General features: G+C 45.2%; 1 protein-coding gene across 2 annotated transcripts in view; it reads left to right on the top strand.

Moving 5' to 3' along the window:
* Positions 1-15,436, top strand: part of GGT7 (gamma-glutamyltransferase 7) — a 198,515-nt gene extending 183,079 nt beyond the window's left edge. For both annotated transcript variants that reach the window (XM_063960245.1, XM_063960244.1), the window contains exon 15: positions 11,529-15,436. In XM_063960245.1, coding sequence (XP_063816315.1) covers positions 11,529-11,692 — 164 coding nt within the window. In that variant the 3' untranslated portion in view covers positions 11,693-15,436. The remainder of the gene's footprint in view (positions 1-11,528) is intronic.
* The last annotated feature ends 955 nt before the right edge of the window (positions 15,437-16,391 follow it).

The following is a 16,391-nucleotide window of genomic DNA, read 5'->3' as shown; positions in this document are numbered from 1 at the left end:
GTTGTGGAGTCGCCAGTGGAACGCGGATGCAGATTCCAAAAGAAATATGGAGGCTCTCCCATATAAAGGTGAGGCCTTATTTGGCGATGGACTGGATGCGTTAGTCTTGGCGGCTACCTCAGGCAAGTCGACATTAATGCCCTCTGCGCCTGCCCCGGCAAAAAAGACATATCACCCTCACATGCAGTCCTTTCGGCCCAATAAATACAAAAAAGCGAGAGGTTCCCCCTTCTTTGCAGGTAGGGGAAGGGGAAAGGGAAAAAAGTCCACAGTGGCTTCAGGTTCCCAGGAGCAGAAGTCTACACCTACTTCTGCCAAATCTTCAGCATGACGCTGGGGCTCCTTTGCGGGAGGCCGCTTGGGTGGGGGCACGTCTCAAACTGTTCAGCCAAGGTTGGATTCTGTCTGGTCTGGATCCCTGGGTGTTGCAAATAGTGTCCCAGGGATACAAGCTGGAGTTTCAAGACGTTCCCCCAAGCCGATTTTTCAAATCGACCTTGCCAGCTTCTCTTCCCGGAAAGGGAAGCAGTAACAGCGGCAATTCAAAAATTATGTCAGGATCAGGTCATAGTCCTGGTACCGTTGTCACAACAAGGGGAGGGGTTTTATTCAAGCCTTTTTGTAGTTCCGAAGCCGGATGGCTCGGTCAGACCGATCCTAAACCTAAAAAATCTGAATCTCTACTTGAAACGATTCAAGTTCAAAATGGAATCACTGAGGGCAGTGATTTCCAGTCTGGAGGAGGGGGACTACATGGTGTCTGTAGACATAAAGGATGCTTACCTGAATGTTCCCATTTATCCTCACCAGGCTTATCTGAGATTCGCGATTCAGGATTGCCATTACCAATTCCAGACGTTACCTTTCGGTCTCTCCACAGCGCCGAGGGTATTCACCAAGGTGATGGCGGAGATGATGGTTCTCCTGCGTCAAAAAGGAGTCAATATAATTCCTTATCTAGACGATCTCCTGATAAAGGCGAGATCCAGGGAGCAGTTGTTACAAAACATCAAACTCTCCCTGACAATACTCCAACAACACGGTTGGATCATAAATTATCACAGTTGGAACCGACGACAAGATTGTCTTTTCTCGGGATGATCCTGGACATAGAAGTTCAGAGAGTTTTTCTTCTGGTGGAAAAGGCTCTGGTAAAACAGATATTGAAGCCAACAAGTGTGTCGATCCATCAGTGCATTCGCTTGTTGGGAAAGATGGTAGCGGCCTACGAGGCCGTACAGTTTGACAGGTTCCATGCCAGAGGTTTCCAGTGGGACCTGTTGGACAAGTGGTCAGATTCCCACTTACACATGCACCGAAAGATAATCCTGTCGTCGAAAGCCAGGATTTCACTCCTGTGGTGGTTACACGGCCTCTCACCTGCTAGAGGGACGCAGATTCGGGATTCAGGACTGGCTCCTGGTAACCACGGATGCAAGTCTCCGAGGCTGGGGAGCTGTCACTCAGGGAGAAAGCTTCCAAGGAAAATGGTCAAGTCAGCAAGCCTGCCTTCACATAAATGTGCTGGAATTGAGAGCCATTTACAACGGCCTTCAACAAGCGGTACATCTTCTTCAAGATCATGCCGTGCAGATCCAGTCGGACAATGTAACAGCAGTCGCGTACATAAATAGGCAGGGCGGAACGAAAAGCAGAGTGGCAATGGCAGAGGTGACTAAGATCCTCCTCTGGCCAGAAAGACATGTAAAGGCTCTGTCGGCAATTTTCATTCCGGGAGTGGACAACTGGGAAGCAGACTTCCTCAGCAGACACGATCTCCATCCAGGAGAGTGGGGCCTCCACCAAGAAGTCTTCGCAGAGGTGACAAGTCTTTGGGGAGTTCCTCAAGTAGACATGATGGCATCTCGTCTCAACAAGAAGCTTCAGAAATATTGTTCCAGGTCGAGAGACCCTCAAGCAATAGCAGTGGATGCGCTAGTGGCCCAGTGGGTGTTCCGGTCGGTGTATGTCTTCCCTCCACTTCCGCTGATCCCAAAAGTGCTCAGGATCATAAAAAGAACAAGAGTTCGAGCAATCTTCATTGCCCCAGACTGGCCAAGGAGGGCTTGGTACCCAGATCTTCAGGAGTTGCTCATGGAAGATCCTCGGCCTCTTCCTCTTCGCGAGGACCTGCTGCAGCAGGGGCCGTGCGTGTGTCAAGACTGACCGCGGCTACGTTTGACGGCATGGCTGTTGAGCGCCGGATCCTAGCCCGAAAGGGTATTCCCAAGGAAGTCATCTCCACCCTTATTCAGGCCAGGAAAGGAGTAACGTCGAAACATTACCACCGTATTTGGAGAAAATATGTGTCTTGGTGTGAATCCAAGAAGGATCCTACGGAAGAGTTTCAGTTGGGACGTTTTCTCCATTTTCTGCAGGCTGGTGTGGATGAGAGCCTCCAATCGGGATCAATCAAGGTCCAGATTTCGGCCTTGTCAGTGTTCTTCCAAAAACAATTGGCCTGTCTTCCAGAGGTTCAGACCTTCGTGAAAAGAGTTCTGCACATCCAGCCTCCATTTGTGCCTCCAGTGGCACCATGGGACCTTAATGTGGTGTTGCAGTTTCTTCAATCGGATTGGTTTGAGCCTCTACAAGAGATAGAGTTGAAGTTTCTCACTTGGAAAGTGGTGATGCATTTGGCATTGGCATCCGCACGACGGGTGTCTGAATTGGGGTCCTTGTCTCAGAAGAGCCCTTACCTGATCTTCCATGAAGATAGGGCAGAGTTGAGAACTCGTCAACATTTTATTCCAAAGGTGGTTTCATCTTTCCACATAAACCAACCTATTGTGGTGCCAGTAGTTACTGACACGTTCACTGAGTCAAAGTCTCTAGATGTGGTTAGGGCTTTGAAGATTTATGTCGCTAGAACAGCTCGAATACGTAAAACAGAGTCTTTGTTTGTCCTGTATGCTCCCAGCAAGATTGGGTGTCCTGCTTCCAAGCAGACTATTGAGCGTTGGATCAGAGGTACGATTCAGCACGCTCATATTACGGCTGGATTGCCGTTACCGACGTCGGTGAAGGCCCATTCCACTAGGAAGGTGGGCTCATCCTGGGCGGCTGCCCGGGGGATCTCGGCATTACAACTTTGCCGAGCAGCTACTTGGTCGGGGTCAAGCACATTTGCAAAATTCTACATGTTTGACACCTTGGCCGATAAAGACCTCAAGTTCGGTCAATCGGGCTGCAGGGTCATCCGCACTCTCCCGCCCATACTGGAGCTTTGGTATAAACCCCATGGTCATGAAGTGGACCCCAGCATCCTCTAGGACGTATGAGAAAACAGGATTTTGATACCTACTGGTAAATCCTTTTCTCCTAGTCCGTAGAGGATGCTGGGCGCCCGTCCCAGTGCGTACTTTACCTGCAGTTTTGTTCATTAGGTTACACATGTTGTGTTATAATAGTTTCAGCATGTTGCTGTAATTGGTTCATGCCTGTTGGCGTGTGTTATATTGAATGCCATGTTGTGCGGCATGGTTGAGGTGTGAGCTGGTATGTATCTCGCCACTAGTATTAAAGTAAATCCTTTCCTTGAAATGTTCGTCTCCCTGGGCACAATTCCTATAACTGAGGTCTGGTGGAGGGGCATAGAGGTGCCAGTTCACACCCATTGAAAAGTCTTAAGAGTGCCCATGGCTCCTGCGGAACCGTCTATACCCCATGGTCATGAAGTGGACCCCAGCATCCTCTACGGACTAGGAGAAAAGGATTTACCGGTAGGTATCAAAATCCTGTTTATCCTGCCCAAGGCCATGACCCCGCCTCCCATCTAGGTATGACTAGATTTTTTTACAGCAAAAATGAGTAGAATAATACAAAGAAGTTAGTTCCAAGTGTCAGGGTGTGTATGTCGGTGTGTCAGCATGTGTATGTTGGTGTATGTATAAGTGTCAGTGTGTGTATGTCGGTGGGTCAATGTGTGTATGTCGTATGTACAAGTGTCAGCGTGTGTATGTCGATGTATGTATAAGTGTCAGTGTGTGTATGTCAGTGTTTCAGCATGTGTATGTCGTATGTATAAATGTCAGCGTGTGTATGTATTAGTGTCAGTGTGTGTATGTTGGTGTATGTGTAAGTGTCAGCGCATGTATGCCAGTGTATTAGCGTGTGTATGTCTGTGTATGTATAAGTATCAGCGTGTGTGTCGGTGTATGTACAAGTGTCAGGATGTGTATGTCGATGTATGTATAAGTGTCAGCGTGTGTGTGTCAGTGTTTCAGCATGTGTATGTCATATGTATAAATGTCAGCGTGTGTATGTATAAGTGTCAGTGTGTGTATGTTGGAGTATGTATAAGTGTCAGCGCATGTATGCCAGTGTATCAGCGTGTGTATGTCTGTGTATGTATAAGTATCAGCGTGTGTGTCGGTGTATGTACAAGTGTCAGCATGTGTATGTCGATGTATGTATAAGTGTCAGCGTGTGTGTGTCAGTGTTTCAGCATGTGTATGTCATATGTATAAATGTCAGCGTGTGTATGTATAAGTGTCAGTGTGTGTATGTTGGTGTATGTATAAGTGTCAGCGCATGTATGCCAGTGTGTCAGCGTTTGTATGTCTGTGTATGTATAAGTATGAGCGTGTGTATGTAGGTGTATGTATAAGTGTCAGCATGTGTATGTCAGTGTTTTAGCGTCTGTATGTCATTGTATGTATAAGTAACAGCCTGTGTATGTCGGTGTATGTATAAGTGTCAGCGTGTGTATGTACAAGTTTCAGAGTCTGTATGTCATTGTATGTATAAGTGTCAGTGTGTGTATGTCGGTGTATGTACAAGTGTCAGCGTGTGTATATCGGTGTGTCAAAGTGTGTATATCGGTGTATTTATAAGTGTCAGTGTGTCAGCGTGTGTATGTCGTCGTATGCAGAGCCGGATTAACAATGGGGCAGGTGGAACTGCAGCTCCAGGCCGACCCCATCAAAATAGGCCCACAGCGTCTGCGCTTCAGCTGCTGCAGTAGACAGGAAAATAAAAACTTTTCCTGCTACAGCCAGCAGCCTCCCGGAGCCCCGTCCACTGAAACTTGTCAGTGTGGAAGGCTTCGGTAGCGGTCCCCTTGCGCCGCATGAGATTGGTGCCAAGACCGTGCAGATTCAGCTGAAGGCGTCTTGGCCGGGTGACTGATCCTGAGGCTGAAGTGTCAGCGGCAGTGCTGCGGTATTGGCTGCTGCTGCTGAGATTGCAGTGAGTTCTGGCTGTTGCTGATCACTGATCAGGGATGGTGCCTTTCCCCGCAGTCAGAGCCTGAGACAGTGCCTGTGTAACAAGTATGCAGGCACTTGCAGAATATTTTAGCAAATATAGTTTTGAAACCAGTTTCATATACTTCTAATTGTGATAAAAATATATATATTTATATATATGTACATGTGTATATATATATATATATATATATATATATATATATATATATGTATATATGTGTGTGATACATAGATATATTTATATCTAAATATACATGTGTGTATACCTAGATATATGTGTGTGATACATAGATATATATATATATATATATATATATATATAGCTGCTTATAGCCGGCACTCCATCTTTAGAGTCCGCAATATGTCCAGGTGCCTCCAGATGTGATAGATTAAAATGGACCCGAAGATCACACAGCATTCATCAGACTTGTCGACAAGCTCCCACACACTAGCGGCGGGATATAATGGCTTCCAAGATCGTCAGAGCTACGGGATGACGGCTGACCGAGGACTTTTTTTTAAAGGACCAATCACTTACAAGGCATGGTTTTAGGACATTATTACAGCCCTACCATGTACAGTACAGAGAACATTTACATATACATGATACATGCATGACACACACACACATTCAGCACATGATACATATATGACAAACACACACAGTACATGACACATACATGACAGACACACACACACACACACACACACACACACACACAGCGACCACTCCCAGCTTTACCAGCCCGAACCAGGCCTCCAGGAAGAGAAGCTCATTCACCAGCAGCAGGGCCACCTTGTTCCCAGGGCTGAGGCCGTCCGGGGAGAGCGCAGCAGCAGCTCAGAGCTTGGCGCGTCAAGTCAGGCTTTGCTACCTGCACCGTTGGAAGACGGCATCCAGCAGCTGCGGAGCTGCAGCTGGATGAGCACCGGGGCAATAAGCAGCACCTGCCCTATCAACGCCACACACTCCGCTTCATCTGGAAGGCCCGCAGCAGCGGTGACTCATATCTTCAGCAGTGTGTCCGGGCACCGCCCATCGCTGTGTTCCGCACTTCTTTTAGTGCTGACACTTCAGGGACATCCATAGTGACTGTGGGTGAGATTCTGCAGCAACTACTGCCCTAGTTGCATCCCCCACTTGCCACACCCTAGTTACACCTCTGTTCTCTACCTGCCTCCCATTCTACAGCCAGACAGTAAGGTGCATATTTACTAAAGTGCAGGATTTTAGAACTGGAGATGTTGCCCATAACAACCAATCATATTCTAGCTATTATCCTCCAGATGGTGCTACATAAATGATTAGTAGAATCTGATAGGTTGCTATGGGCAACATCTCCAAGTCTAAAAACAGGCAGTTTAGTAAATACAAGAAAGAAAGGCGCCTCCCTGAACCTATGTTGAAAATGCTGCCTGCCGCTCCCAGAGGATTAGGGTATTAGCAGTCCCTAAGCAAGTAAAAAAACAAAAACTAGACAAGAGAGCGCAGGCAGACTCCACTGAAATATCACAATTTTAATATACACAGTGATCACATAATAAAGTATACATAATTAATACTAATTAGAGCCAATAAAAATCAATAAAAATCAATAAAAATCCGCACTAAAATTTCATATAATTCCACACAATTTAGTGCACTGTTAACCTGATATGATGATAATGTATGGATTAATATGTCCTGAAAGTTGGCAGCTGATGTTTAGATGTTGAAAGTCTGGATATTATCCATATAGCAAATTGATATTTTGAAAATGCTTTGTTCAGGTTAAAGTCAGATGAATACAAAACAAGTGCACTGTTGATTATAGATTAGACCTCTATTACCCCAAGTCGACACCGCACCAGTTCTGCTCTGTTTAGTGTAGCAGCATAATGTGGTGATATCGCTTACCACTTCCTCTGTGTATATGGAACACTGACAGGTGCTCGGGTGCCGCTAGCTCCGGCGGCTGAGTCCGATGCTCTCTCCTTACTGCAGCGTATCAGACCAGTGGTCACTCGCCGCTTCTACGGATCATCTGGCGGTACTACTGTATTTATCCAGAATGCCGCTGATCCGAGGTGATGAGCTGGCAGCCACGGTCCCCGTATGGCAAAAGGGACCAGTGCAGGTGGCTTTGCTCGGGCAGATTTAACCCGACAGTGGAGTAGAGCTGGAACGGGTGAAAAGCCGTAAGAGGTTAGGTGGTCAGATGAAAAGTGGTCGGATCCTGAAACAGCCCTGACGCGTTTCTCGACCGGCACAGTCTGGTCGTTTCCTCAGAGGGTTATCATGATATAACAGAGCAGAACTGGTGCGGTGTCGACTTGGGGTAATAGAGGTCTAATCTATAATCAACAGTGCACTTGTTTTGTATTCATCTGACTTTAACCTGAACAAAGCATTTTCAAAATATCAATTTGCTATATGGATAATATCCAGACTTTCAACATCTAAACATCAGCTGCCAACTTTCAGGACATATTAATCCATACATTATCATCATATCAGGTTAACAGTGCACTAAATTGTGTGGAATTATATGAAATTTTAGTGCGGATTTTTATTGATTTTTATTGGCTCTAATTAGTATTAATTATGTATACTTTATTATGTGATCACTGTGTATATTAAAATTGTGATATTTCAGTGGAGTCTGCCTGCGCTCTCTTGTCTAGTTTTAGTTTAGTAAATATACCACTAAATGCCTGTCACCATGCTGATTGGTGGAGGACTGGAGTTATCCACCAATCACAGTGCTGACAGCCATTCACTGTATGGAAGCATATGGAAATATGGCACGGGACAGCAGGAGGAGTAAGTTATGATTTTGTAAAAAATCTAGTGCTGTGAATAGCTGGGTAGGGGCCCCAGCATTGCTTTGCCCAGGGCCTACGATGCTGTTAAGACAACCCTGTATACATACATGGGGCCGGATTCAAATGTGCACTCCCCCCTCCCTACCACGATTGCGCCGATCATTTCAGCTCACTACTCCTGGAGGTGGCGAGCTGAAATGCATGTAAAGAGACCCATTTGGGCGCCCAAACGGGTCTTTTTACGATCGTGCCCATTAGTTTAGTCGGGTTTAGGTGCTTTGCGCGCCTAAACCCGACTGTGCTGGGTGGGATAGGGGCGAAAATGGGGACATTTGAATATCGCCCCCCTATCTCCCGTCACTTTAGACAGGAGATAGGGGGCGCGTTAACATTTGAATCCGGCCCATAGAGTCACTCTGCAAATTAAATGTGAATGTATGACAGGAAGCATGCAGGTCCATATTGTCAGGTATTTCGTTTATTCGCTCTTTATATAATAAGTAAAGATACATTTTAGTTCCACATTTTAAGTTACGCATCTTATTATTTTTGGATAGCCTATTCACTATTCAGTTTAGGAAACATGTAAACGTTTTTATTGATGATTTGTCTAATTATGTGGATAGTCTGTACCCTCATCTTAGTCTTTAAACTGATTTAGGGGTATATGCAATTCCGGGCGAATTGCGGCACTTTTTCGCCCGTTTTTAAATTCAACACAATTCGACTGTCGAATTTCGGCAGGTGGGTGCCGGAATTCGACATATTCAATAAAAAATGGATTCGACAGTCCCGCTGTCGAAAAACGGCTGAATTGACGGATTTTGATTCGATTTTTAAAAATGGTAAAAAACACGAAAAAAAATTGCGTGGGGTCCCCCCTCCTAAGCATAACCAGCCTCGGGCTCTTTGAGCCGGTCCTGGTTGCCAAAATACGGGGGGGAAAATTACAGGGGATCCCCCGTATTTTAACAACCAGCACCGGGCTCTGCGCCTGGTCCTGGTGTAAAAAATACGGGGGACAAAAAGAGTAGGGGTCCCCCGTATTTTTTGTACCAGCACCGGGCTCCACTAGCTGGACAGATAATGCCACAGCCGGGGGACACTTTTATACCGCTCCCTGCGGCCGTGGCATTAAATACCCAACTAGTCACCCCTGGCCGGGGTACCCTGGAGGAGTGGGGACCCCTTCAATCAAGGGTCCCCCCCCCAGCCACCCAAGGGCCAGGGGTGAAGCCCGAGGCTGTCCCCCCCATTCCAAGGGCTGCGGATGGGAGGCTGATAGCCAAGTGTAAACATGAAAGAATATTGGTTTTTTGCAGAAGAACTACAAGTCCCAGCAAGCCACCCCCGCAAGCTGGTACTTGGAGAACCACAAGTACCAGCATGCGGGGGGAAACGGGCCCGCTGGTACCTGTAGTTCTACTGCAAAAAAAATACCCAAATAAAAACACACAGTGAAAATACAACTTTATTTCACACATGTCGACACATACATACTTACCTATGTTGACACGCCGACTGCCACGTCTCCAATGTCGACGAATCCGGGGTACCTGAAAATAAACTTAATACTCACCTAAATCCAGTGTCCAGTGATATTTGTAATCCACGTACTTGGCAAAACAAAAAAACGCATTTACCCGATCCAAACGGACTGAAAGGGGTCCCATGTTTACACATGGGACCCCTTTCCCCCGAATGCAGAGACCCCCCCGTGACTGCTGTCACAGAAGGTCCCTTCAGCCAATCAGGGAGCGCCACGTCGTGGCACTCTCCTGATTGGCTGTATGCGCGTCGGAGCTGTCAGACGCGCATCGCACAGCCCCCTCCATTATCTTCAATGATGGAAACTTTGCGGTCAGCGGTGAGGTCACCAGCAGTCAGCGGCTGACCGCGGGTAACCCCACTGCTGACCGCAAAGTTCCCACCAATTAAACTAATGGAGGTGCTGTGCGATGCGCTGTCTGCCAGCTCAGACGCGCATAGGGAATCAGGAGAGTGCCAGGACGTGGCGCTACCTGATTGCCTGAAGGGACCTTCTGTGACAGGAGTCACAGGGGGTCTCAGCATTCGGGGAAAGGGGTCCCATGTGTAAACATGGGACCCCTTTCAGTCCGCGTGGATCGGGTAAATGCGTTTTTTTATTTTGGCAAGTACGTGGATTACAAATATCACTGGACACTGGATTTAGGTGAGTAGAATTTTATTTTCAGGTACACCCCGTGGATTCTACTTGGACAAGTGGACCGAACGTCGTGTCAACATAGGTAAGTATGAGTGTGTGTCGACATGTATGTAATAAAGTTGTACTTTCAAGGTGTGCGTGTCCTGTTTTTATTTGGGTATTTTTTTTGCAGTAGAACTACAGGTACCAGCGCCCCCCCCCCCCCCCCGCATGCTGGTACTTGTGGTTCTCCAAGTACCAGCTTGCGGGGGAGGCTTGCTGGGACCTGTAGTTCTTCTGCAAAAAACAATATTCTTTCATTTCACAACAGGCTATCAGCCTCCCATCCGCAGCCCATGGATGGGGGGGACAGCCTCGGGCTTCACCCCTGGCCCTTGGGTTGCTGGAGGGGGGGACCCCTTGATTGAAGGGGTCCCCATTCCAAGGTACCCCGGCCAGGGGTGACTAGTTGGGGTTTTAATGGCACGGCCGCAGGGACCGATATCAAAGTGTCCCCCGGCTGTGGCATTATCTCCCCAGCTAGTGGAGCCCGGTGCTGGTTCCAAAAATACGGGGGACCCCTACGCTTTTTGTCTCCCGTATTTTTGGCACCAGGACCGGACGCAGAGCCCGGTGCTGGTTCTAAAAATACGGGGGATCCCCTGTCATTTCCCCCCCCCCCCCCGTATTTTTACAACCAGGACCGGCTCAAAGAGCCCGAGGCTGGGTATGCTTAGGAGGGGGGATCCCCCGCATTTTTTTTTCCTGATTTTTAACCCATTCCATAAAAAAATATATATATATTTAAAAAAATATATAAAAAATACTTGTGCCTCCTAAATAGACAAACCAAGTACCTGATCCCTTCTAATATAAATAGATATGCTATTACCAATAAAAAAAAACACAAAAAAAACATGTTTTTAAAATTTTTTATTAGATTCCGCCAGCAAAGTGAGGCGGATTGAAAATGACGAATTTACTGTCTAAAAGCACTGTTGTCGAATTTACAATCTTCAATTGAATATACTTTTGTCGAAATGCCGCATTTGTACCATTGCAGAAATGTCGAATTTGTCAAATGTCGAATTTCAAAAAGTCGAATTTGTAAAGTCCGTTTTTTTGACGAAAAGTACTGAATTGCATTGTCGATTTTTTTTTGGGGGCGAAAATGTCCCGTTTTCAACATTTTCGGGAATTCGACCGCAATTGCATATACCCCTTAATCTCTTGAACCTGTAGGCTTCATGTGATATTACTCGAAAGTACACTGTGATATTTAAGTACAGTACTTCTCTTTTTAACCTCGATATATATGAATAAATGTAGGAATATTTCCTTCTCAGGTGACTTTCCAGAAAACGACACTCAGGGCCTAGAATCCAGAGGTCATCAGCTTGACAGAACGCACATCCTATCCTTGGTGCACGGCTCACGTAGAAGCAACGACCTAATCATTGGCATTAAGGACCCCCGAAGTACTGATGCAGAGGCTGCCACCATATTGTAAAACAACGCCTGATTACAACAAAAATAACCAGGACATTGAAACCACAATATTTCCCAATGCTTTTTAAAGAGTGTTATCGTCCCGTTAGCACCTGAACCTTGTCAAGTCGATCGACCCAAAATATACTGGAGAAATCAGATTGTAATTTGTCACCTGATTAAACACAAATTTTTGTATGCCCCCAAACCACAATCAATTTACAATTAATGAAAATGTCTAAAACTTATAATTTTGGGAATGTCGTTTTTCTACATCCCTTTCCTAAAATCCACCTTGTACTTTAAGAGCAGTTTAATTTTTATTATTTGGTTAAATTCATACTCATAAAAAATGACCCACTGATAAAAAAGGCATGCCAAAGAAAGCAAAGGATTCTGGTAAAATTCAGATAAGTCACAGAGAAATTAGAGGGGTCATTGTATTCATGTTTACAGTTACACACTTATTACAGTGTTCAGTGTAGTAATATTTACACAGCTGTGGAGATTTTATAAATGTGAGGACTTTTCAAGGAATGCAATGAAAAATCTATTGTCCTAAGTTAAGCATATGTCAATTTATGTGGCAGAAAAGTGTGCACATATGTTTGCATGGGTGTAGTATGGTATGCCGACGGCCGGACTCCCGGCGACCAGCATACCGGCACCGGGAGCCCGACCGCCGGCATACCGACAGCGTGGCGAGCGCAAATGAGCCCCTTGCGGGCACGGTGGCGCGCTACGGGCGCCACGCTATTTATTCTCCCTCCAGGGGGGTCGTGGACCCCCACGAGGGAGAATATGTGTCGGTATGCCGGGTGTCGGGATTCCGGCGCCGGTATACTGTGCGCCAGGATCCCGACATTCGGCAACCAGAAGACCACCCGTTTGCATGTGCATCAGAATGTGTCTGTCTAGATTTGTACGCATCTTAAGCTGGGTACACACTGGGCGAAATATCAGGTGTTCGAGCGAGCAGCCGATATATCGCAAATCGGTCGGTGGGTGTACACACAGAGTATGCGTGTGAACAACGTCTTTCACAAACATATTGCGTCAGCTGTGCAGCACAGCCGATATACTGTATCTGAGTATATATTGGCGCATCTGGCTGTGTTTACAGGTGGTCATTCCCTACACTTGCTGCAGGAGCTGGCACATCGAGCGGACGATTGGTAAGTGTATATGCTTACCTATACCTGCAGCTCTGTTGGCGCATCGGCGGGTCTACTCTCAAGTCGACTAAGTGTGTACCCAGTATTAGACTTGAGGTCCCTCACTCGTAGTGAGGTATAATTGGTACAAGCAAATGTTAGTTAAGTGCAGTATGTGTAACATGCTCCTCTGGATATAGAAATGAATTAGGCACGGGTGTATATCCATATTTGCCTCTTAGGAGGTATATATTTTATGGCTACTGTAGGCCTGGTGTAAAAGATGATAATGATGACACCTGCAGCCATATCTATTCACATTTGATCATTCGTTTTTAAATCAAGTCACGGCCACCCGTTCATATTATTTATTTGTGATGTCATTTAGATTTCTAAAGGAAGAAGATTTTTACAGAGGTAGACAGGTGACAGGTATGAGGATGTTTGCATTTCAGTACCCTTTATAAGGAAAATGTGACTTGCATTTATTTGTATCACTGTTAATGCACAATTCTCACTATTCTCTCATGTGCATAGTACACTGGGAAATGGTTAAAATACTGCTAGTCGGGATCCCGGCGGTCACAATGCCGCCGCCTGGATCCCGGCTAGCGGTGAAATGTCACCGCCGGAATACCGGCGCCACAGCCTATTCTCCCTCTGTGACCATGACACCCATAGAGGGAGAAAAAAAACTGCAGCGTGGCAAGCGCAGTGAGCCCGCAAGTGGCTTTCTAGCGCTCACTCCACTGCCGGCATTACGATGGACAGTATCCCGCTTTTGGGATCATGACAGCCGGGATCCCGTCCGCCGGCATTTCATTTTGATCCCAGTACACTTGATTACATTATTATATATTGTGTACAAATAAGGTAATGCAACTTTTATATTTACTACAGACACCGTCAAGCCACATCTCTGTGCTATCGTTAGATGTATGATTGAGATGCATCTAACTCTAGGCTCTATATTACTGAGGTGGGATTACTCACATTATCTAGCTGTTCTTCCCGTTCTTTGCACAGGAGTTTCTGATTTTCACAGTTGTCAGTATAAATGAGTGTTCAAAATCTGGTTAATCTATAGAGATGTAAATTTGAGACGTCTTAATGTAAGTAAATATTAATCCATGGTTCTTGGCGTTACCCGAGGAGATACGGTAAACAGTACAGGAGCATTTTTGTAGTTTATTAAATTCTACACACTGGAGCTGCAATCCAAATTTTGATCCGATTGGCCGTTTGGGCGAGATCATTCACACAACGCAAGCCATGCATCGGTAATGACGTCATTATGTCAATCCCCTTTTCATCCCCTTAGGGGAGGGTTATCAAAATTCTAATTACGTAGTTTTCCTATTTCCCACCTGCAGAATACTTATGTTACATTTCAGCTTCCTAACATATCGGGAAGTATGAGAATTAGTGATGAGTCAGTCAGTCAGTCAGTGAGGTCTTTCACATTTATATATATATAGATGACACAGTGGGCCTGATTCATGTTTGTAAGTAAAGCAAATTATGAAGCAACAGGACAAAACTATGATGCACTGCAGGTGGGGCAGATGTAATGTGCAGAGAGATTTGGTTTCGGGTGGGTTATATTGTTTCTGTTCATGGTAAATATTGGCTGCTTTATATTTGCACTGAAATTTAGATTTCAGTTTGTACACATCACACCCAAATGTAACTGTCTCTGCACATGTTACATTGGCCACACCTGCAGTGCAACATGGCTTTGCCCAGTTGCTAATTTGCTTTATTTACCAACATGAATCAGGCCCAGTGTCCCTTATCTGTCTAAGCACACATGCTTTGTCATTATAGAGGGGTTGGTAAATTGTGTGTTTGTATAAATGCAAGATCATGATTCACTTAACATTATTATGTCTGACACCTGATAGGGAGACACAGTTCCATTGCCTCATTGCTACCTTCAGTCTGTGCTATCTTGCAGCACAGGTAACAGAAACCATGGGGGTAATTCTGAGTTGATCGCAGCAGGATTTTTTTTTAGCAGTTGGGCAAAACCATGTGCACTGCAGGGGAGGCAGATATAACATGTGCAGAAAGAGTTAGATTTGGGTGGGGTGTGTTCAATCTGCAATCTAAATTGCAGTGTAAAAATAAAGCAGCCAGTATTTACCCTGCACAGAAACAAAATAACCCACCCAAATCTAACTCTCTCTGCACATGTTATATCTGCCTCCCCTGCAGTGCACATGGTTTTGCCCAACTGCTAAAAAAAATCCTGCTGCGATCAACTTGGAATTACCCCCCATGTTCTGTAGCTCTTTTCTGTCTGTGCCACAAAATAGAGGATGAGGGTAAAAACAACTTTTTGTTCCCCTTTGTGACTTTTAATTTGCCAGAGAAGTAATATACGTGTAGAATATCTGGTGCCAAATGTAAGAATATTGTTTTGCATGAATTCAGGAACTAGATCACTGTTTGATTGTCTTAAATCTGCTGTGATAACAAAATGTTTTCTCTACTCTTCAGCTGCACCAAGGGCCACAGTGATTCAAAATGTTTTTTTATGCGGTTTATAATTATTGCCAATCTGTGTTTCCCAAATTAAAAAATAAATGAAAATGATCGATTTCAACTGATTTTGTTATAGAAGCCATTCATTTATTTTGTGATATTTCAAGTTTTATACCTGTATGACAGTTCTCACTTGGAACACCAGGCATATTGCACCCACCTATTACTACTTACATAAATAGCTTAAAAATAAAATAAAAACCCATCATGTTGAACTTATTCTGCATTGCAGCTGTGTGGATACATTATGCTGGGTAACAACTATACAATTATCTAGCAGATAATCTGCCAGATCTGGCTGGTTGGAAAGAAAATCTGGTAATGGATAATAGCAAGTGACATTTGAACATTTGCTCCCAAACACTAGACCAGGCTTTCCCAACCACGGTCCTCAAGGCACACCAACAGTGCAGGTTTTAGTGATATCCAGGCTGCAGCACAGGTGACTTAATTAGTAGCTCAGTTATTTTGATTTAACCATCTGTGCTGCAGCCTGGATATCACTAAAACCTGCACTGTTGGTGTGCCTTGAGGACCGTGGTTGGGAATGCCTGCACTAGACAATGGACAAAACCTGTTGTTCATACAACTTAGTTATATAACAGATTTAACCAATTTGTATGCACAACAGTTTTTGTCCATTTTCCAGTGTTTGGGAGGAAATGGTCGATTGTCATTTGCTCTCATCCATTACCAGATTTTCTTTCCAGCCAGCCATATCTGGTAGATTATCTGACAGATAATTGTATAGTGTATGCCCAGATGTCTTTCATTGTGATAACCTTCAGCTAGCATCCCATCCATTGGCAAGATTCTAACCTTTATTTAAAGAATCTGGTCCTAAGGTTCCTTCTGCATGGATATGATGTCCTATTCATGGATGGCGAGTACAGGTGCACTATTTAAATATTACTATTTAGAATAAATGTCTCTTACGTCCTAGAGGATGCTGGGGACTCCAAAAGGACCATGGGGTATAGATGGATCCGCAGGAGCTTGGGCTCACTATAAAGACTTAAA

The sequence above is a fragment of the Pseudophryne corroboree genome, chromosome 3 (genome assembly GCF_028390025.1).
Source record: "Pseudophryne corroboree isolate aPseCor3 chromosome 3, aPseCor3.hap2, whole genome shotgun sequence".
Lineage (NCBI taxonomy): Eukaryota > Metazoa > Chordata > Amphibia > Anura > Myobatrachidae > Pseudophryne > Pseudophryne corroboree.
This window is presented reverse-complemented; position numbering and strand designations above follow the sequence as displayed.